Raw genomic sequence first — 21953 nt, forward strand, 5'->3', positions numbered from 1 at the left:
AATGACACCAGGTGGAGCTCCACTAACCACGTTAAACCCAGATTCCGAGCTAACAAAGGTCTTAACTCATTCTCTTTCTATGCCACATCAATATGGAATGCACTCCCAACAGGTATAAAAGAAAGGGCATCTCTATCCTCCTTCAAAACCGCAATAAAAGTTCACCTCCAGGCAGCTACAACCCTAAACTAACACCCTCCCCGGATTGTTAATAATCAAATGTAAATAATCAAATGTAAACACTTTTTCTTATGCTTTCTGATCTCTCTCTCTATGTCCACTACTTGCTGTACATATCCTACCAAGTCACACCTACACTGTTTCAATGTCCATTTCTCGGTTCTCAATTGTTGATGACTGAAGTGATGATAACAACCAAACCTAACCCCCCCCATATCCCACACCCCGGATTGTAAATAATGTAAATAATTCAATGTATATACTCTGATGATTATCTTGTGTGATGACTGTATTATGATGATAGTATATATCTGTATCATGAACCCCGACTTAAACAAGTTGAAAAACTTATTGGGGTGTTACCATTTAGTGGTCAAGTGTACGGAATATGTACTGTACTGTGCAATCTACTAATAAAAGTCTCAATCAATCAACCAATCAAAACTTTTATGCATTCAACCTAAAGTGTTGGTTGCACTTTGATGATTGGCCGTTAATTGTTGTTTACTTGCTTGTTCATATCCATAATTCATTAATATCCAATTCCCTTACAAGAAATAACAGGAGTGTAGAAACTTCACCTGCAGTATTTTCTTCACTGCCGGATTGTTTTGCTGAGAACTTACTGAACCCATTTCCACTCAATCAATCGTTTTGGATCTTATTGTTCTAAATAACTCATATCGTCCCTGAACATAACATTTGGAATTGGAGTGGAATCATTGTTAAGAGGAACCATTCCACTCCTTATTTGGTAAGACTAAGTGATGTAAAGAGCCAAGGTTGTGTGCATGTGTGGAGTCATGACAGGTGAACCCACCTCCGCTCTGTAGGGCAGAAAGAGGGCCGAGGCCAGGTTTCCAGTGATCCCACTGAAGATGTAAATGATGGAGATGCGGAGCCAACCAGCCAACTTCTCCAGGTCCCTGAGTATGGTCATCTGAAAGACCACTGACACCAGGCAGTGTAGCAACCTGCACACATACAGTAGATACTTGCAAGTCTAAGGCCACATACTGTAAGTACACATAGATGCCTGCAAGTCTAAGGCCACATACTGTAAGTACACATAGATGCTTGCAAGTCTAAGGCCACATACTGTAAGTACACATAGATGCTTGCAAGTCTAAGGCCACGTACTGTAAGTACACATAGATGCCTGCAAGTCTAAGGCCACATACTGTAAGTACACATAGATGCTTGCAAGTCTAAGGCCACGTACTGTAAGTACACATAGATGCCTGCAAGTCTAAGGCCACATACTGTAAGTACACATAGATGCTTGCAAGTCTAAGGCCACATACTGTAAGTACACATAGATGCTTGCAAGTCTAAGGCCACATACTGTAAGTACACATAGATGCTTGCAAGTCTAAGGCCACATACTGTAAGTACACATAGATGCTTGCAAGTCTAAGGCCACATACTGTAAGTACACATAGATGCTTGCAAGTCTAAGGCCACATACTGTAAGTACACATAGATGCCTGCAAGTCTAAGGCCACATACTGTAAGTACACATAGATGCTTGCAAGTCTAAGGCCACATACTGTAAGTACACATAGATGCTTGCAAGTCTAAGGCCACATACTGTAAGTACACATAGATGCTTGCAAGTCTAAGGCCACACACTGCAAGTACACATAGATGCTTGCAAGTCTAAGGCCACATACTGTAAGTACACATAGATGCTTGCAAGTCTAAGGCCACATACTGTAAGTACACATAGATGCTTGCAAGTCTAAGGCCACATACTGTAAGTACACATAGATGCTTGCAAGTCTAAGGCCACATACTGTAAGTACACATAGATGCTTGCAAGTCTAAGGCCACATACTGTAAGTACACATATATGCTTGCCAGTCTAAGGCCACATACTGTAAGTACACATAGATGCTTGCAAGTCTAAGGCCACATACTGTAAGTACACATAGATGCTTGCCAGTCTAAGGCCACATACTGTAAGTACACATAGATGCTTGCAAGTCTAAGGCCACATACTGTAAGTACACATAGATGCTTGCAAGTCTAAGGCCGCATACTGTAAGTACACATAGATGCTTGCAAGTCTAAGGCCACATACTGTAAGTACACATAGATGCTTGCAAGTCTAAGGCCACATACTGTAAGTACACATAGATGCTTGCAAGTCTAAGGCCACATACTGTAAGTACACATAGATGCTTGCAAGTCTAAGGCCACATACTGTAAGTACACATAGATGCTTGCAAGTCTAAGGCCACATACTGTAAGTACACATAGATGCTTGCCAGTCTAAGGCCACATACTGTAAGTACACATAGATGCTTGCAAGTCTAAGGCCACATACTGTAAGTACACATAGATGCTTGCAAGTCTAAGGCCGCATACTGTAAGTACACATAGATGCTTGCAAGTCTAAGGCCACATACTGTAAGTACACATAGATGCTTGCAAGTCTAAGGCCACATACTGTAAGTACACATAGATGCTTGCAAGTCTAAGGCCACGTACTGTAAGTACACATAGATGCTTGCAAGTCTAAGGCCACATACTGTAAGTACACATAGATGCCTGCAAGTCTAAGGCCACATACTGTAAGTACACATAGATGCTTGCAAGTCTAAGGCCACATACTGTAAGTACACATAGATGCTTGCAAGTCTAAGGCCACATACTGTAAGTACACATAGATGCTTGCAAGTCTAAGGCCACATACTGTAAGTACACATAGATGCTTGCAAGTCTAAGGCCACATACTGTAAGTACACATAGATGCTTGCAAGTCTAAGGCCACGTACTGTAAGTACACATAGATGCTTGCAAGTCTAAGGCCACATACTGTAAGTACACATAGATGCTTGCAAGTCTAAGGCCACATACTGTAAGTACACATAGATGCTTGCAAGTCTAAGGCCACATACTGTAAGTACACATAGATGCTTGCCAGTCTAAGGCCACATACTGTAAGTACACATAGATACTTGCAAGTCTAAGGCCACGTACTGTAAGTACACATAGATGCTTGCAAGTCTAAGGCCACATACTGTAAGTACACATAGATGCTTGCAAGTCTAAGGCCACATACTGTAAGTACACATAGATGCTTGCAAGTCTAAGGCCACATACTGTAAGTACACATAGATGCTTGCAAGTCTAAGGCCACATACTGTAAGTACACATAGATGCTTGCAAGTCTAAGGCCACATACTGTAAGTACACATAGATACTTGCAAGTCTAAGGCCACGTACTGTAAGTACACATAGATGCTTGCAAGTCTAAGGCCACATACTGTAAGTACACATAGATGCTTGCAAGTCTAAGGCCACATACTGTAAGTACACATAGATGCTTGCAAGTCTAAGGCCACATACTGTAAGTACACATAGATACTTGCAAGTCTAAGGCCACGTACTGTAAGTACACATAGATGCTTGCAAGTCTAAGGCCACATACTGTAAGTACACATAGATGCTTGCAAGTCTAAGGCCACGTACTGTAAGTACACATAGATGCTTGCAAGTCTAAGGCCACATACTGTAAGTACACATAGATGCTTGCAAGTCTAAGGCCACATACTGTAAGTACACATAGATGCTTGCAAGTCTAAGGCCACATACTGTAAGTACACATAGATGCTTGCAAGTCTAAGGCCACATACTGTAAGTACACATAGATGCTTGCAAGTCTAAGGCCACATACTGTAAGTACACATAGATGCTTGCCAGTCTAAGGCCACATACTGTAAGTACACATAGATGCTTGCAAGTCTAAGGCCACATACTGTAAGTAGCATCTTTGTATCATGTAGGCAGCAAATATCTCCACCTGAGTGTTTCCTGATGTGCATATAAACATCACGTGAGGCTTTAAAAAAATAATACTCCATGTGTGAATCCTGTAGAATGCTGAATGGCTTAGTAACTTAAAGGGGAAGTGTACTTTTTTGTAATGTTGCCAATCATTCACCAGGCCTATGTCAGACTAGAACACATGTTTTGTTATTAACGACAAGGACGAGGTGGCTCCCGATGGAGTACATTATTCCACCCATACAGCTCTCTATAACAAACATCCAAAGACCGTCAACAATACTCCACTTATATCTCCTGGCCTGCATATTAACAAGTAGTAGTGATGTTGTTATTATAAGCGCTAACACAGACAAACTATGTTTAGTGCTGCCGTGACCCCAGAAAGGTGACTAGCTTATGCTGCTATATTGCCATACTGAGATGCTGCTGCATCACCTCCGGGTTGGTGAAAGTTAATTATAGATTATAAACCATGCCTCTTACCTAGATAGTAGATAGTTGTGGCCATAAACCGACAAGTGGCAACTTATACCCGGAGATGGTGAGAAAGACACAAAAAGACGCTCGTTTGCGGCACTTTTTTTTTTAAACCCTTTGTAAGAATTATTATTTCATTCTTTATTTAAATGGGAAGATATGAACATCCATCATTTGGCATCCCAGTGAGAACAGTTAGTGATTGTTTTTTTATATCTTGTACAGCACTTAGCAATACTGCTACATGATGCTTAGTGTTTCACTGAAGCTGGATCTGTTTAGCGCACAGTTTCTAAAACTTGTATCTCATCCTCTGTATGTTCAGCCTCAAAAATATAGGATCGTCATTTGTCCAAAAGTAGTGTTTGTTGTCTCTCATGAAGTCTGTTATCATTAGCACTGTTGATGTTGACGGGAAAAGCCAACATCGTGATGCACCTGTGAAATTAATACGGCGCCTAATTCTTAAAATGAACAAAATATGTAAATATGACATGTTATTATGAATGTTACTACATGACATATATACTTACATCATGTATATATGACATGTTATTATGAATGTTACTACATGACATATATACTTACATCATGTATATATTACATGTTATTATGAATGTTACTACATGACGTATATACTTACATCATGTATATATTACATGTTATTATGAATGTTACTACATGACATATATACTTACATCATGTATATATTACATGTTATTATGAATGTTACTACATGACGTATATACTTACATCATGTATACATTACATGTTATTATGAATGTTACTACATGACGTATATACTTACATCATGTATATATTACATGTTATTATGAATGTTACTACATGACATATATACTTACATCATGTATATATTACATGTTATTATGAATGTTACTACATGACATATATACTTACATCATGTATATATTACATGTTATTATGAATGTTACTACATGACATATATACTTACATCATGTATATATTACATGTTATTATGAATGTTACTACATGACATATATACTTACATCATGTATACATTACATGTTATTATGAATGTTACTACATGACATATATACTTACATCATGTATATATTACATGTTATTATGAATGTTACTACATGACATATATACTTACATCATGTATATATTACATGTTATTATGAATGTTACTACATTACATATATACTTACATCATGTATATATTACATGTTATTATGAATGTTACTACATGACATATATACTTACATCATGTATATATTACATGTTATTATGAATGTTACTACATGACATATATACTTACATCATGTATATGTTACATGTTATTATGAATGTTACTACATGACATATATACTTACATCATGTATATGTTACATGTTATTATGAATGTTACTACATGACATATATACTTACATCATGTATATATTACATGTTATTATGAATGTTACTACATGACATATATACTTACATCATGTATATGTTACATGTTATTATGAATGTTACTACATGACATATATACTTACATCATGTATATATTACATGTTATTATGAATGTTACTACATGACATATACACTTACATCATGTATATATTACATGTTATTATGAATGTTACTACATGACATATATACTTACATCGTGTATATATTACATGTTATTATGAATGTTACTACATGACATATATACTTACATCGTGTATATATTACATGTTATTATGAATGTTACTACATGACATGTATACTTACATCATGTATATATTACATGTTATTATGAATGTCACTACATGACATATGTACTTACATCATGTATATATTACATGTTATTATGAATGTCACTACATGACATATATACTTACATCATGTATATATTACATGTTATTATGAATGTCACTACATGACATATATACTTACATCATGTATATATTACATGTTATTATGAATGTCACTACATGACATATATACTTACATCATGTATATATGACATGTTATTATGAATGTTACTACATGACATATATACTTACATCATGTATATATGACATGTTATTATGAATGTTGCTACATGACATATGTACTTACATCATGTATATATTACATGTTATTATGAATGTTACTACATGACATATATACTTACATCATGTATATATTACATGTTATTATGAATGTCACTACATGACATATGTACTTACATCATGTATATATGACATGTTATTATGAATGTTACTGCATGACATATATACTTACATCATGTATATATTACATGTTATTATGAATGTCACTACATGACATATGTACTTACATCATGTATATATGACATGTTATTATGAATGTTACTACATGACATATATACTTACATCATGTATATATTACATGTTATTATGAATGTCACTACATGACATATGTACTTAAATCATGTATATATTACATGTTATTATGAATGTTACTACATGACATATATACTTACATCATGTATATATTACATGTTATTATGAATGTTACTACATGACATATATACTTACATCATGTATATATTACATGTTATTATGAATGTTACTAAATGACATATATACTTACAGTGTGTATATAAAACATTGATGGAAGTTTTTTAGAGTGCTTTATAGGCGGAATAGAGCGACTTTCATTGGTTCCATTGTTAGCTGCTAGTGTTTATTTACGAGTTAGAATGCATAAAAAAAAGAAAAACATGTGTTTTTGTCTTACATAAGTATGGTGAATGGTAGAGAAAAATCCCCCAAAATGCAGTTCCTCTTTAATAGACAAACATTTTCTGTATGTAATCAAGCAGGTGTTTGTTGTGATCAGCAAGGTAAGCAATCCAAATATGTGCAGGCTGGAGCTGACTACAGCTGCTCATTAATCAATGCCCCGTGTCAACTGCAATTGTAATGAACTCGTTTGGGCTTCAAACAAAACTAAATTGAGCGTAGCAGAGTTGGAAAAATATATTTGCTTTATTTTTTTCAAGCTGCTGCTCTTCCTCCGCCGCCTCACACTTTAACAGCCCCTGACTTAAGGCCCTGAAGGAAGTGCGGACATACCCAGCGTGGAGAAAGAGGGAGAGCCAGAAACGGTAGAACTGATTGGGCACATCAGGGTTGAGGAAAGGAAGCAGGCCACACACGTCATCCAGACAGTCCACCTGCAAAGAAGACCAGCAAATGTGTCCAGGCATGTAATATTTGGGCACACCCACACACGCTACCTGTGAGCAGAGGGTGGCCTCCTCGTGGAAGTATCCATGCATGAAAGTGCAATACTCCCTGGTGGTGATCTCACATCTACAGGTGGGAAAAAGCACAATGCGGGTGTTTTTTTTGGACTGAACCGGGTTCAAGGATAGCATGATTCAAGGTGGGACTTGCATTGTGTCTCAGTAAACAGGAAGTGATGTCAACTTCTCACCTTCCCTTGGTGCCTATGCAGCATGGCCGCCCCTTGATGTTACAGTCCATGTGTCGGTAGCCCGTGTGGTTCCACTTCTTGGGGAATGTACACACCTGGACATGCACACGATACTGAAAACGTGCATGCAAATATGCATTTCAAGTGATTTGGAGAAGATAGCTCACCGGCCATTCGGTGATGTCATCTGGCCAGGTGTGAGGCTCGGCCGATGCAGGCTCTTCACATACTCTTCACAGTCACATAGGAGGATGTCAGCATATTTAGTCCATACTAACAATTACACATCCACCCATTATCGCCCATGATATTAGATATTATGAACTATATCAGTATCGGACGTTTTTTTTATCAGTATCGGTATCTCGTCTGCTTAGCTGTCAAAACTTCGATTTTTTGGGGGGGGCCGGGAAATCAGTTTTTGTCCTTCTTTCCTGGGGTCCGCTCGACAAACCTCCGCCCGCAGCACTCAGAGCGTGGACTCATTAAAGGAGCGCGGCGAGGTTCTCCACAAATGGGAGACTTATTATGTAAGTAAAGACGAGCAGGCAGCTCAGTATCAGTACCTGAAAAAAAACATATTGGTCGAGCTCTACTGACAATGTCCTATTCACATGGATACAGGTGTCCTCACCTGGGATCCTGGTGACAGACAGAGCCAGAAGACCTGGTAATGTCCACAGGTTCATTGTCCCATTTGATGAAGGTGGCCAGTGTCTCCTGCACAGAGAGCTTGTTTTATTATTCTGAGAGTAGCTTTCAGGAAGACCACATTCTTGTTTTAGAGGGTGAAGAGTTGTGTGCTGGCAGGTTTTAAGAGAAGTACGTACAGAGCAGTCGGAGCTGAAGGTCTGCACACATCCAGAGTTGTCATTCTGGACACAACATCCAGACTCTTTCTCCAGGTTTTTGGCCTTCTGGATCAGATGGACTATCTGTTTGTCCTGACGGATACAAGGAGAGAACTTGGCTCCCAGGTGGATCAGGTCGTCCTGGAAAGAGAGGGAACATTACCATTAGGGATGGGAATCTAGAACTGGTTCTTGATGAGAACCGGCTCCCAGTCCCAGTATTTCGATTCCTTTTTTGTGGGAGCGCATGTCATCACGCACCAGTGACCGTGGCACAAACGCTGGAGATTTATTCCCAGGGAAGGACGATAAACTTACAATACTTGCAATTGAAATAACGGAAGAGATCACCAATGCAATAGACGTTAAATGTGTGCTGCTGCAATGTTTATGGATTTAACAAAACATTTGACACAATTAATCACAGCATCTTCATAAACAAATTAGAAAGGTATGGCATCAGAGGGTTGGTCTTGAACTGGGTAAGAAGCTACTTAACCAACAGGAAGCAATACGTGAAGAAAGGAGAACACGCTTCTACAGAGATGAAAATATTTTGTGGCGTACCTCAGGGATCAATACGAGGACCAACATTGTTCAATCTTCATGTAAATGACATTTGTAAAGTTACAAAGGACTTAAAGTTAGTATTACTTGCAGATGATACAACAGCGTTTTGTTCAGGAGAGAACACACAGAAGATCATACAAATAATAACAAATTAAAAAGATGGTTTGACAAAAACAGACTATCTTTGAATCTCAGTAAAAGTAAAATAATGCTATTTTGTAACAGTAGAAGAGAAAGTCAAACACAAATACAAATAGACGGAGTAGACATTGAAGGGGTAAAAAAACACATTTTTGGGTGTAATAATAGATGATAAAATGAACTGGAAACCTCATGTAATAAATATACAACATAAAGTAGCAAGAAAAAATGACTTCATATTGTCTACTGCTAACTACATATCTGACTTGTTGTGTAGAAATATGGGAAATAACTACAAAAGTACACTTCATTTATTAACTGTGTTACAAAAAAGATCAGTTGTAATAATACATAATGTTGGATATAGACAACATACAAACTTTATTTATTAAATCACAATTATTGAAATTCAATGATTTGGTGCATTGCAAACATGTAACATGATGTACGAAGCTAACTATAACCTGCTAGCCAAGAATGTACAACAATTCTTCTCAACAAAAGAGGAGAAATATAATCTTAGAGGAAAATGTCTATTCAAACATTTGTACGCACGTACAACACTTAAGACATTTAGTATATCAGTATGTCTGAGAGGTGTTCTCCACAGTGGAGACATCATAATTGATTAAAACACGCATACTTCGTGAAAAATAAGTGATGCATATTATTTTTGTGTGCAAAAATGGTCTAGTTGCAGGATCTCTGCGCTCCTTTGATTTCTTCATGTTTCTGTTTGTTGCTTTTGTTGGAGCTCCTTCCAGACTGCACAACAAGGGGTGGCGCCTTCCTGCTTTTAGGCGGACTTTAGATCTGCCTCGGAGGAGACTTTTAGTCAGGCTTGCAGCTGGCTCAGAGTCACAAAGCGGAGGAGATGCGAGGAGAAGACGGGGCTGCGGAGCTCGGGGTGACACCTGGCTGAATGAGTATGTATGGGAGACCCTAAACAGATTCTAGCTCATCGGCGCAGACTGGACTTTGGCCAATAGCTAATGGGCAGCCTAGGACAGAGTTGGCTCTTTTGGTTGCTTTGTTAGGTCTGTTCCGAACGCAATAATTATTATTTATTGATTTTTTTTTATTGTGTTTTGCTTTTGTTGTATGTTCTTAATGTTTGTATATCCTCTATGTTCTTTAATGTTTCCCGCTTGTTTTTTTACCTTCTTTGTGTGGACTTTTTGTATCTGCACTACAACTACATCCTAATTTGCACAACACAGTTCTATCAGACTTGTATTTGTCACTGAATGACGGACTTTTACTTTTGTGCACAGCTCATATGTTTTGAAAAAAATAATACGTTTTAATTTCTATAAGTTCGTTACTGGACTTTCTTGTGTTATTACCACAGAATAATATTTGTTGTATTTTATTTATTTCTACACAAGAAAAGTTTATTATTACTTTTTGGATTATTTGAAAAACACATGTTTTTTTGGCCCTGGCATTCCATCAAGGGTGTGGGTCTCTCAAGACCTCATGTTTGGGTTTGTACACTCATGGTTCTTCTAACCCACAGGTGTCAAAGTGGTTTTCACTGAGGGCCACATCGCAGTTATGTTTGGCCCCTGAGTGAACAGTGAATACTATTATTACACCATTTTTTAATGCACTTTATTAGCAGATTTTTTTAACTAAAATGTTAAAAAAATAATGGTAAATTGCAATAATTTCACCTTAAAATGTAGTGTATATTACTGTACATGGAAAAACAGTACTGCTGTTTTTATGGTAAATAGAAAGGCACTTCGGTTGCCAGAACTTTACTGTAAAATTTACATTTGTTTTTTACTGTAAATAAAAAAATTGCAATTTTACAGTAAAATTTTGGCACCTAAACTGCCAGTTTTTGTTGTTGTTTTTTTTTACCACAAATCGACATCTGTAGATTTTTGGGTGTATTACTGTAAATGCCAAAACGGCAGCACAGTTTATTACATTAAAAAAAGTACCGTTTTTTATTTCATTTAGAGAAAAAATGCAGTAAAAACCACAGTAAATGTCACAATTTGACCATGAAATATATTTTTGCATAACTAGACAATATTTAAATTAACATAATTTGAGATTACATGGAGTATATCTATTGTTTTTTCTCTCCAAATACAAAGAAATAATACATTTAGTAAGAAAAGTTACAGTACTTTATTGACACATATTATTTACAGGCTTTCGAGGGCCAAATAAAATGAAGTGGCCGGCCACATCTGGCCCCCGGGCCTTGAGTTTGACACCTGTGCTCTAACCTAGGTCTCCAGGTCTCCCTTGGAAAAGAGATCTTTGATCTCAATGGGATTTTACCTGGTTAAATAAAGGCTAAATAAATAAAATAACCTAAGCAAAGTTGTTACTAATCTAGCAGTTTCTCCAATTGAGAATTGATTCAGAACTAACTCATTTAGCAGTAAAAATCTGATCAATTCCCATCCCGGATTATTACTTCAATCGGACAAGAGACAAGTGGCCCATACTGTAAGTGACCACAAGAGACATGTGCCACGTACTGTAAGTGACCACAAGAGATACTGTAAGTGACCACAAGAGACATGTGCCACATACTGTAAGTGACCACAAGAGACATGTGCCACATACTGTAAGTGACCAGAAGAGACATGTGCCACATACTGTAAGTGACCAGAAGAGACATGTGTCACATACTGTAAGTGACCAGAAGAGACATGTGCCACATACTGTAAGTGACCAGAAGAGACATGTGCCACATACTGTAAGTGACCAGAAGAGACATGTGTCACATACTGTAAGTGACCAGAAGAGACATGTGCCACGTACTGTAAGTGACCACAAGAGATACTGTAAGTGACCACAAGAGACATGTGCCACGTACTGTAAGTGACCACAAGAGATACTGTAAGTGACCACAAGAGACATGTGCCACATACTGTAAGTGACCACAAGAGACATGTGTCACATACTGTAAGTGACCAGAAGAGACATGTGCCACATACTGTAAGTGACCAGAAGAGACATGTGTCACATACTGTAAGTGACCAGAAGAGACATGTGCCACATACTGTAAGTGACCAGAAGAGACATGTGCCACATACTGTAAGTGACCAGAAGAGACATGTGCCACATACTGTAAGTGACCAGAAGAGCCATGTGCCACATACTGTAAGTGACCAGAAGAGACATGCAGACAGCAGAGTAATAATGTGGTGTAGCAGACCTGCATGATAATAGACAGAGACTCACGGATCTTGGACCAATCCAGAAGTTCTGTTGTTGAATATACTTGACACTCTCATAGATGCCTTTGTTCTTCAGCACCTATAGAGGGGGATGGAGAGCTGCATCAATAACACAGTAAGATTACGGTATTACCAGGACAAGAATGTTGATTTAAAAGGCTGCACACCAGAACAAGTCCAAAAGTGTCACTCACCAGCTCCGTTCTTGAATGTTGTGCAAAGCCCACAGGGGCAAAGCCGTAAGTGCAGCATGCCAGCAAAGTGATTACAACGTGCACAAACGTGATCCAGTAAGTGAAGTAAGGCCTGAAAACACAAGAGTGACATTTTTCTGGAATTCTTCTTCAAGAGCAACATTTTACATTATTGCATTCTGTTCCCCACATTTACAGGAAGTTGAGATGCTATTTAATGTGTCATTTACGTGAATATTATATACATTTAAAGTACTTATAAGCCTTCCACATAATCCACAATAAGTAAAAGAATCATTTTGATCGATTATGGATGGATATTCATGACAGAAGTGAACATGTTTTATAGTGAGTAAAGTAAACACATTCCTTATTCAATTTACAATGTACTAGTATTCTTGTCAATTACATGATGTGTTCCATTTGTGGCATTGAGTGCTACATCTAATATACTTTTTGAACAAAATGAAGTCACTTGCAAAACAAAACTAAAACTACTACAGTGGAACCTTGACTGACCAACTTCATTGGTTCTTCAACCAGTTTGTGTTTGCTCGCATTGACAAGATCGGGGGAGGCAGATTCGTAGCACAGCAAGTTTTTAATTGTGATGAGAACAGACTTTTCTGTAAAAATATGCCAAAGCGGACTTATTTCACAGCAGAGGAGAAAGTACACTACCTCTCTTGCTACGCTGTCACGGCTGGTTACACCAGGGCCTTTATTTTGTCAGTGTTTTGTGTTACTTCCTGTTCTGTGCTTTATTGTGGCGGCTCTTCTGGTTTTGGTGGTGTTTTCCCGAGAGCATTTCCCTTTAACTGTTTTCAATCTGCAACCAAGACTATTTAAGTTGATCCTTTTTCTCCCTTGGTTGTCGGGACATTGTTTGTTTGTTGGTGGGTGTTTTTAATTGGTTGTTGACCAGAGACCATCTTTTTGATGCTTTGCAAGTACACTCTTACGGGTGGATGTCCTCCGCTCCACATTTCCCCTAAGTGTTTTGCATTTGCATGTTTCCTTTATGTCATAGCCTGTTCCGGTCAGAGCACTTCCTCGCTGCTCTCGCTTTTTCTTCATTTACTCATAAATACCCATTTTACTTTCCACAACCTCCACCGCCTCCCGTCACGCACCGCATGTACACATTATTCATATTTACATTGTTTCTCATGGAGACATTTGCTCCACTGTACAAACTTTTCTATTTACCAATCCGGTTGGAGAAGCAATTAGGTTTGCAAATGGAGGTTCCACTGTGATTGTGGCCAATGAAGTGCCAAGTGTGGAGAGAAGACAGAAGAAAGCTTCCGCTGCCCAACCTGTGGCTGTGGAAGTCATCCAGCTGTTTCTGGACGTTGCTGCTGATGCTGCGTCGGTAATGGCGGTTCAGCCACTTGCCCACCACGCCCATGCCGTAGTGACGCTTGTGTTTGTCAAAGGCAAAGTGCTTCACCTGGGAAGCGATGCGATGGCCGCGCCGAGGTTGGCTTTTCTCCTGCACCGCTGTTGGTGTTCGAGATATGTCCTTACTGAATATGGGGGTGAAGACAAAAGATACATAGGGTAGGTGCCTTTAAAGCAGGGGTCACCAACCTTTTTGAAAGCAAGAGCTACTTCTTGGGTAGTGATTAATGCGAAGGGCTACCAGTTTGATACGCACTTAAATAAATTGCCAGAAATAGCCAATTTGCTCAATTTACCTTTAACTCTATGTTATTATTAATAATTAATGATATTTACACTTAATTGAACGGTTTAAAAGGAGAGAAAACACGGAAAAAATGACAATTACATTTTGAAACATAGTTTATCTTCAATTTCGACTCTTTGAAATTCAAAATTCAACCGAAAAAAAGAAGAAAAAAACTAGCTAATTCGAATCTTTTTGAAAAAATTTAAAAAATAATTTATGGAACATCATTAGTAATTTTTCCTGATTAAGATTAATTTTAGAATTTAAATGACATGTTTTAAATAGGTTAAAATCCAATCTACACTTTGTTAGAATATATAACAAATTGGACCAAGCTAGACAAATCATTATTTCATCTAGATTTTCCAGAACATTTTTTTTAAAAGAAATTCAAAAGACTTTGAAATAAGATTTAAATTTGTTTGTACAGATTTTCTAGATTTGCCAGAATAATTTTTTTGAATTTTAATCATAATAAGTTTGAAGAAATATTTCACAAATATTCTTTGTCAAAAAAACAGAAGCTAAAATGATGATATTAAATTAAAATGTATTTATTATTCTTTACAATAAAAAAAATACATTTACTTGAACATTGATTTACATTGTCAGGAAAGAAGAGGGAGGAATTTAAAAGGTAAAAAGGTATATGTGTTTAAAAATCCTAAAATAATTTTTTAAGATTGTATTTTTTCTCTAAAATTGTCTTTCTGAAAGTTATAAGAAGCAAAGTAAAAAAATTTATGAATTTATTTAAACAAGTGAAGACCAAGTCTTTAAAATATTTTCTTGGATTTTCAAATTCTATTTGAGTTTTGTCTCTCTTAGAATTAAAAATGTCAGGCAAAGCTAGATCAGCTTGCTAGTAAATAAATACAATTTAAAAAATAGAGGCTGCTATTTGAGCTATTTTAGGCCAGCGGGCTACTCATCTGGTCCTTACGGGCTACCTGGTGCCCGCGGGCACCGGGTTGGTGACCCCTGCTTTAAAGTAACACAACTTTTTTGTCATTTATTTCCAGTTTTGTTCTGCTAGAACCCCTGCTTAGCTGTGCTAAAAAGAAGCAATTTGTCTTCTTTCAGATAGTGATTGTGGTTTTACTCACAGGCCTGCTAACTTCTGCTCCAGTGGTTCACTTGAGGCAAAAGCGGCAGATATTGGCGGTGACTCAAACACATCATCTGCCATGGAGTACATCTCTCCATGGACGTCCACCTACACCAACATGGTCATGGAAAGCATCCAGAGAAGTACAGAGGACAAAGGTTTCACATAGTTTGAGTCAAAGGGAACACTTTTGATTTGAAATGATAAACATTGTTAATATTGATAGGCACCAGAACCCCCACCATGGATGGATTAGGTGCTAATGAAATGCTTAGTTTAATGGCTGGAAAGGGCTGTAATGACACAGGTTAGCCAGCAGAGGGCCTTGTCTAAATACAGCAGGGGTCAGCAACCTTTTTGAAAGCAAGAGCTACTTCTTGGGTAGTGATTAATGTGAAGGGCTACCAGTTTGATACACACTTCAATAAATTGCCAGAAATAGCCAATTTGCTCAATTTACCTTTAACTCTATGTTATTATTAATAATTAATGATATTTACACTTAATTGAACGGTTTAAAAGAGGAGAAAACACGGAAAAAATGACAATTACATTTTGAAACTGTTTATTTTCAATTTCGACTCTTTAAAATTCAAAATTCAACCGAAAAAAAGGAGAAAAACTAGCTAATTCGAATCTTTTTATGGAACATCATTAGTAATTTTTCCTGATTAAGATTGATTTTAGAATTTTGATGACATGTTTTAAATAGGTTAAAATCCAATCTACACTTTGTTAGAATATATAACAAATTGGACCAAGCTATATTTCTAACAAAGACAAATCATTATTTCTTCTAGATTTTCCAGAACAAAAATGTTAAAAGAAATTCAAAAGACTTTGAAATAAGATTTAAATTTGATTTTACAGATTTGCTAGATTTGCCAGAATCATTTTTTTGAATTTTAATCATAATAAGTTTGAAGAAATATTTCACAAATATTCTTTGTCGAAAAAACAGAAGCTAAAATGAAGAATTAAATTAAAATGTATTTATTATTCTTTACAATAAAAAAAATAAATTTACTTGAACATTGATTTAAATTGTCAGGAAAGAAGAGGAAGGAATTTAAAAGGTAAAAAGGTATATGTGTTTAAAAATCCTAAAATAATTTTTAAGGTTGTATTTTTTCTCTAAAACTGTCTTTCTGAAAGTTATAAGAAGCAAAGGAAAAAAAAGAATGAATTTCTTTAAACAAGTGAAGACCAAGTCTTTAAAATATTTTCTTGGATTTTCAAATTCTATTTGAGTTTTGTCTTTCTTAGAATTAAAAATGTCGAGCAAAGCGAGACCAGCTTGCTAGTAAATAAATACAATTTAAAAAATAGAGGCAGCTCACTGCTAAGTGCTGCTATTTGAGCTATTTTTAAGAACAGGCCAGCGGGCTACTCATCTGGTCCTTACGGGCTACCTGGTGCCCGCGGGCACCGCGTTGGTGACCCCTGTTATACAGTATGCAGTGTAGCAGACTGCATCAGAAGGAGCAAGAAGGACTATGTGAGTGACAGCAGAACACTTTGGAATTGCTGCTCAAAAGAAAGTGAGCTAAGATCATGCTGACCTTGCTAAAATACAGCGAGCCTGACATGTCTGCCGAGTCCACGGTGTCGTCGTCCATCCAGCTGGGTCTGACGAAGCTCCTTCTGGGGAAGCTGCGACCTGTGAGGGAACCCACTAAGCCACTTCGGCCCTGGTTAAAAACACACAGATTGTTATTATCAGCACAGCCACTTCTTCCTAAAATGCTAAATACTTTCTCAAATGTAGGACACCGGTGTCCAAAGTGCAGACCAAGGCCCTTTTGTGGCCCACAGCTAATTAAAAGAAAATGTTCCCCAAAAAAACCCCATTAAAAACGGGAATAAAAGAGCAAACAGGTGTAATGTAAGGAGAAATTGTTGCAATATTGAGACTAACACCACAAAGCTGCCGTGAGGGCAGTTTTTTACTTTAAAACTGCCATTGCTCCAAAAATAATAAAAACAGACAGATAGATCTAAAGTTGATATAGAGATTTAAGCGCTAAAAGTAAAAAGGATACATTTTGATATTTGACTTATTTTTGACGCATTTATGAGTCGGGGCATTTTTTTAACTGTAAAAAAATGAAGCAAATGCAATGTTGTTATGAATGATTCACCTATTAAAGGCTCCAATTACCTCACATCACTTATTACATTTTTGACAATTTTTGAGGGGGGGGGTAGTATTGCATATTTTGTGTTTTTCTTATTGAAAAAAGTGGGTTTTGACAAAAAGAGCAGACAATACATTTAAAAAAGTCTTAATGTTAACAGATAGATCTGAAGGTGATCTATAGATATGTAAGTATTGAAAGTTAAAAAATATTAACATATGATTTATTTTTAACACTTTAATGACCGAGACCTATTTGGGACCCTCTAACATTCACCAGAATTGAGTGGAGCCCTAACATTGTTTTGGTTTTAAAAATGAAAAATATCAAAATGCTTTCATTTTCAGTGCACGGGCATCAGTGGAAAAAGTTTGGACACCCCAATCTATTTAATATTCCACTACAGCCAATTATACTACAGAAAGATTTGTAATAATTTGGATTTAAAGGGCAACTGCACTTTTTGGGGAAATTTGCCTATTGTTCACAATTCTTATGAAAGACATGACGATGGATGGATTTTATTTGAATGCTTTCTAAATATTAAAAGTAAATAAAAGTCCACTTACAGCTGAGCCAATGGGAGCTCCAATATTCCGCCCATAAAATGTGATAAATAACCATTCAAACACCGCCAACAATACTCTATTTACATTTGGGGACTTGAATATTAGCCAAGTATTAGTAATATTGTTATTATAAGTGCTAACACAGACAAATGATTTATAGCGGCATCGTGATCACGACCGTGTGTTCCTATGTTTACATCATTGAGTGGTCTGCTGCTTCCCTGCTAGTTTATTGGAGTTCATAAATCATAACTCTCACCTGGACATGAGACATCTGGGTATGTAATCCGACAAGTTGGTACACTTTGACAGCCAATTTAGGACCTGGAACTGGCAAGAACAAAGCGAAAAGCGCTTGTGCCCCCTGACCCCCACCCCAGTTTCTTTGCAATGATTATGAGACATTTTTAATCTAAATAGAAATATATGAACATCCTAACAGTCGGCATCATAATAACAGCAGACATTGTACAGTAAGTGAAGTTTTATTATGTTTGTTGGCTCTCATGAAGTCTGCAGTGAGTAATAATCTGTGATGAAGGGGAAAAAAGCCAACGTCGTGATGCGTTTTTGAAATGAATGATGATCAAAAAATTATCAAAATATATAAATATTATTATGAATGTTACTACATGACATATACTTACATCTAGGGATGTCCGATAATGGCTTTTTGCCGATATCCGATATTCCGATATTGTCCAACTCTTTAATTACCGATACCGATATCAACCGATACCGATATCAACAGATATATGCAGTCGTGGAATTAACACATTATTATGCCTAATTTGGACAACCAGGTATGGTGAAGATAAGGAATTTTTTTTTAAAAATAGTAAAATAAGATAAATAAATTAAAAACATTTTCTTGAATAAAAAAGAAAGTACAACAATATAAAAACAGTTACATAGAAACTAGTAATGAATGAAAATGAGTCAAATTAACTGTTAAAGGTTAGTATTATTAGTGGAGCAGCAGCACGCACAATCATGTGTGCTTACGGACTGTATCCCTTGCAGACTGTATTGATATATATTGATATATAATGTAGGAAGCAGAATATTAATAACAGAAAGAAACAACCCTTTTGTGTGAATGAGTGTAAATGGGGGAGGGAGGTTTTTTGGCTTGGTGCACTAATTGTAAGTGTATCTTGTGTTTTTTATGGTGATTTAATGAAAAATAAAAAATAAAAACGATACCGATAATAAAAAAAACGATACCGATAATTTCCGATATTACATTTTAACGCATATATCGGCCGATAATATCGGACATCTCTACTTACATCATGTATATATTACATGTTATTATGAATGTTACTACATGACATATATACTTACATCATGTATATATTACATGTTATTATGAATGTTACTACATGACATATATACTTACATCATGTATATATTACATATTATGAATGTTACTACATGACAAATATACTTACATCATGTACATATTACATGTTATTATGAATGTTACTACATGACATATATACTTACATCATGTATATATTACACATTATTATGAATGTTACTACATGACATATATACTTACATCATGTATATATTACATGTTATTATGAATGTTACTACATGACATATATACTTACATCATGTATATATTACATGTTATTATGAATGTTACTACATGACATGTATACTTACATCATGTATATATTACATGTTATTATGAATGTTACTACATGACATGTATACTTACATCATGTATATATTACATGTTATTATGAATGTTACTACATGACATGTATACTTACATCATGTATATATTACATGTTATTATGAATGTTACTACATGACATATATACTTACATCATGTATATATTACATGTTATTATGAATGTTACTACATGACATATATACTTACATCATGTATATATGACATGTTATTATGAATGTTACTACATGACATATATACTTACATCATGTATATATGACATGTTATTATGAATGTTACTACATGACATATATACTTACATCATGTATATATTACATATTATGAATGTTACTACATGACAAATATACTTACATCATGTATATATTACATGTTATTATGAATGTTACTACATGACATATATACTTACATCATGTATGTATTACACATTATTATGAATGTTACTACATGACATATATACTTACATCATGTATATATTACATGTTATTATGAATGTTACTACATGACATATATACTTACATCATGTATATATTACATGTTATTATGAATGTTACTACATGACATATATACTTACATCATGTATATATTACATGTTATTATGAATGTTACTACATGACATATATACTTACATCATGTATATATTACATGTTATTATGAATGTTACTACATGACATGTATACTTACATCATGTATATATTACATGTTATTATGAATGTTACTACATGACATATATACTTACATCATGTATATATGACATGTTATTATGAATGTTACTACATGACATATATACTTACATCATGTATATATTACATGTTATTATGAATGTTACTACATGACATATATACTTGTCATGTATATAAAACCCTAATGAAGGTGTTTGGATGTTTTTTATAGGCAGAACTGAACGGCTCCCACAGGAGTTGTAAGCGGACTTTTGAATGTATTTATTTAATATTTAGAATGCATTAAGAAAATCCATCCGTCGTCATCTCTTTCATAATTCATGATTGTGAGCGAGTGCAGTTGCCCTTTAACAATGGATTTGAGTATTTTATATTGGATTAGAGTGCAGAACAAGAAAGAAGAATCCCAGCTCCAAAGTAGGTTTTTGCACCATCATTCAAAGTGTATGCAATGTCGCCGCTAATGGTTTGTGTTTTTTGTGCGACTCCTGGTCCAACATGTGCAAGGACCAACACACACTTTCTGAAGTCCTACCTACCCTCAGCAGGTTGTTGGCAGCACGGATGCTCATGCGGGCCACGGACTCCCTCTTACGTTTGGGGAAGCGGCTGTACACCGAGCGCTGGCTGGTGAAGGAGCTGAGCGAGGTGACTCCAGGGGTGATAGGATACCCCTTGGGGGAGCGAGGGTCCATCTCCTCTGGGTAACGGAAGGCTCGACCCCGTGCCAAGGGGTCCACAATCTAGCCAAAAGAAGATAAGCCATGTAAAGCCACATCTGGAGGCGTACATGTCTGGATGCCCACCTTAGGCATCTTCTGTGTTCCTGGGGATTCCAGACTCTGCTCCATGCTGGTGGCAGTTTCAGGCTCTCTGTATTGGGCTTTCAGCTTGCCGTAGCGCTGGCTGCAGTGGCGCAGGCTCTTCCTCTGCCAAACCTGCTGCTTGCTCTCGCAGTCCTCTCCCACTCCAAACCACTGGGCCGTGTTCCTGCACGTGTAAAGAGAGCAGGAAATAAGCAGAAAGACAAGAAGAAGAAGAAGAAGAAGATCTAATCTTACTTGCGAATGCTTTGTGAGAGAGAGGTCTGCCTTCCAAACTTTTCCCTTCTCTCTGAGGCTGAGAAGCCTCCATCTCCACCTGCGCCCAGACTCTCCGACACGGAACCAGTTGCTTGGCCACTCATGCTTTTCTTTAAAGATGGCCGCACGGACTTAATAGACCAA

At 36.6% G+C, this 21953-nt stretch overlaps 1 protein-coding gene across 2 annotated transcripts in view; it reads right to left on the reverse strand.

The window, feature by feature from the left end:
- The window catches only part of LOC133639657 (inactive rhomboid protein 2-like), a 77754-nt gene that overhangs the window by 15331 nt on the left and 40470 nt on the right, over positions 1 to 21953 (reverse strand). For both annotated transcript variants that reach the window (XM_062033154.1, XM_062033155.1), the window contains 15 exons: positions 21789 to 21940; positions 21534 to 21717; positions 21267 to 21470; positions 17198 to 17326; positions 15634 to 15743; positions 14154 to 14363; positions 12835 to 12946; positions 12645 to 12719; positions 8700 to 8861; positions 8504 to 8589; positions 8037 to 8100; positions 7870 to 7964; positions 7670 to 7745; positions 7506 to 7606; positions 1001 to 1154 (listed from right to left, as the gene is read on the reverse strand). In XM_062033154.1, coding sequence (XP_061889138.1) covers positions 1001 to 1154; positions 7506 to 7606; positions 7670 to 7745; positions 7870 to 7964; positions 8037 to 8100; positions 8504 to 8589; positions 8700 to 8861; positions 12645 to 12719; positions 12835 to 12946; positions 14154 to 14363; positions 15634 to 15743; positions 17198 to 17326; positions 21267 to 21470; positions 21534 to 21717; positions 21789 to 21940 — 1914 coding nt within the window. The remainder of the gene's footprint in view (positions 1 to 1000; positions 1155 to 7505; positions 7607 to 7669; positions 7746 to 7869; positions 7965 to 8036; positions 8101 to 8503; positions 8590 to 8699; positions 8862 to 12644; positions 12720 to 12834; positions 12947 to 14153; positions 14364 to 15633; positions 15744 to 17197; positions 17327 to 21266; positions 21471 to 21533; positions 21718 to 21788; positions 21941 to 21953) is intronic.

The sequence above is a fragment of the Entelurus aequoreus genome, linkage group LG22 (assembly GCF_033978785.1).
Source record: "Entelurus aequoreus isolate RoL-2023_Sb linkage group LG22, RoL_Eaeq_v1.1, whole genome shotgun sequence".
NCBI lineage: Eukaryota > Metazoa > Chordata > Actinopteri > Syngnathiformes > Syngnathidae > Entelurus > Entelurus aequoreus.